The 2,294-nt window shown below is 41.1% G+C and overlaps 1 protein-coding gene across 1 annotated transcript in view; it reads right to left on the reverse strand.

Annotated features, from left to right (window-relative positions):
• Positions 1-2,294, reverse strand: part of MAP3K1 (mitogen-activated protein kinase kinase kinase 1) — a 76,060-nt gene that overhangs the window by 20,950 nt on the left and 52,816 nt on the right. Inside the window, exon 9 of the mRNA XM_004703709.2 lies at positions 1,736-1,982. Within this exon, the coding sequence (XP_004703766.1) occupies positions 1,736-1,982 (247 nt within the window). The remainder of the gene's footprint in view (positions 1-1,735; positions 1,983-2,294) is intronic.

Here is a 2,294-nt window from a genome sequence, read left to right on the forward strand (position 1 = left end):
AATATACAGCCTACTCCAAACAAGTGTATAAGGAAACAGACCTAGAATCCTGTCTTAAAGAGCAGCATCCAATCGCTCAGTGTTGGCTTTATCATCCTTATTATGAGGTCAAACAGCAAGGCTCGGTGGTATTATTAATGATAGGAACTTAAGAAATCAGATGCATTTACAGACTTTTCAGATTTGATTATATTTGAGTTATTAATATGCTAAGAAAAATTACAATATTACCTTAAAAATGCAGACTAACATTAATGTAAGGAGCTGTAAAGACGACAATGGAGCCCTGGTAGGACCCTGGTGAAAGTGGCTGGCTGCTGACCAAAATGTCAAGCGTTTGAAGCCACCAGTCCATCTGAGGAGACAGATGTGGCAGTCTGCTGCTGCAGATTAGAGCTTGGAGACTCAACGGGGGCAATTCTACTCGGCCCTACAGGGTTGGCTACGAGCCGAAATGGGCTCAATTACTGTTACCTTAAAAAAGAACTCAATTGTCCTAAGAAGGAAAAGGAAACAAATGCTAGTGATACACAAGTCTAATGAGTGACTACTTATAAATTTAGTATTAGTAAGCAAGACTCTCAAAATGATTATCTTATTTCACTAGTATCTATCTATTAGGCACTACAAGTTAATCAGACTCTGCTGGAGACATGCTGCTATTTTTCTCATGTAACAAACACGCAAAGCACTCACAGGAAGCCCACGTGGGAGGGAGGCTTGATGGTTTGCAAAATATCTGCATTATGCAGGTTATTTATGTAAAAACATGGTCATCTGGTTTGTAGCCTACATTTTGTAAATAATACATTAAAGAGCCACAACAAAGAAAATCCTTATGGGGAAAAGACAACATACATCCAAAACCCTAATTACTGAGCTTGAACAAACCACTGAGTGAGGAACAAAGGCAAAGGAATAGGAACAGTCATGAAAATTAGAATGACCGTTACAATGACCACAGGTCATATATTTGTTCTTATTCATCCATCAGCTTTATGTTATGCTGGGAGGAGCCCTGGTGGTACAGTGGCTACGTGTTGGGCTGCTAACCACAAGGTCAGCAGTTCGAAACCACAAGCTGTTCCACTCAGGACAAAGATGGGACTTTATATTCCCATGAAAAGTTAGTCTCGGAAACCCATGGGGCAGTTCTACTCTGTTCTAGTCACTATGGGTCGGAATCAACTCAAGGGCCGAGTGCTTGGTTGTTTGGTTTTGGTTATTATAAGCCTAAGAGCACTGGTGGCACAGTGGGTTACACACTGGGCAGCTAACCACAAGTTCAGTGGTTCAAACCCTCAAGTTACTCCATGATAAAGATGAAGCTTTCTGCTCCCATAAATATTTATAGTGTTAAACACCCAAGGGGTGCAGTATGGGGTGTGTGTGGGTGTGTGTGTCTGTGTGTGTGAGAGAGAGAGAAAAACCGAGTTCAAATGGCAGCACACATGAAAAATGGCAAAAAATTATATAAACTTTCAGCCTGGTAGCTTAAGAAAAGATGTTTCTAGGGATGGGAAGTTACATTAAAAAGAGGTTTTTGAGGTTTATTTACTCTAAGCTCTATAGTAAGTTACAATTAACACCAAAAGTAAAATGAAAAATGTTCCATGGAGTAAGAGTCGTGATGCAGGTGAGCATTTTAACTTGTAAATAAATATGGGGGTAGGGAGAGGAGACAACTGTACTAAGTGGCCCATGTTTCCTTGAGAAAGGCGAAAGGAAGAGCTACCTGAATCCACGGCTCAGCTAAGTCTTTGTAAGCAGGAGGGATCTGCTGAGTTCCATAGTGAGTCAGGTTGAAATTGCTCTCTTGGTTCCTCCGTTGTGACCCAGCGACAGGTGGCTGCTGCAAGGTTGGCTGCTGTGCAGCTCGGAGAGAAGAAGGGGAATCCACAGGGCTTGACAACTCGTGGCTAAAATAAAACCAACCAACCAAATTTGCCAAGAAAATCAACACGTTGAAATAACACTGAGACCTTTTAATCTTTTGTTAAACACATATATAAATCATTAATTTAAAATTAAAAGTGTGTGAAGGGAGACGTTGGACAGTGTAAGACATGACAAAATAATAATGACTTGCAAATTATCCAGGGTTCATGAGGGAGGGGGAGCGGGGTGGGAGGGGTAAAACGAGGAGCTGATGCCGGGCTCAAGTGAAAAGCAGATGTTTTGAGAATGATGATGGCGACAGATGTGCAGATGTGCTCAACACAATGGATGTATGTATGTATGGATTGTGATGAGTGTTGTACAAGCCCCCAATAAAATGATTAAAAATAAATAAA

This window comes from Echinops telfairi, unplaced genomic scaffold, assembly GCF_000313985.2.
Source record: "Echinops telfairi isolate 266 unplaced genomic scaffold, ASM31398v2 ScPeMD7_7469;HRSCAF=8507_1, whole genome shotgun sequence".
NCBI classification, from domain to species: Eukaryota; Metazoa; Chordata; class Mammalia; order Afrosoricida; family Tenrecidae; genus Echinops; species Echinops telfairi.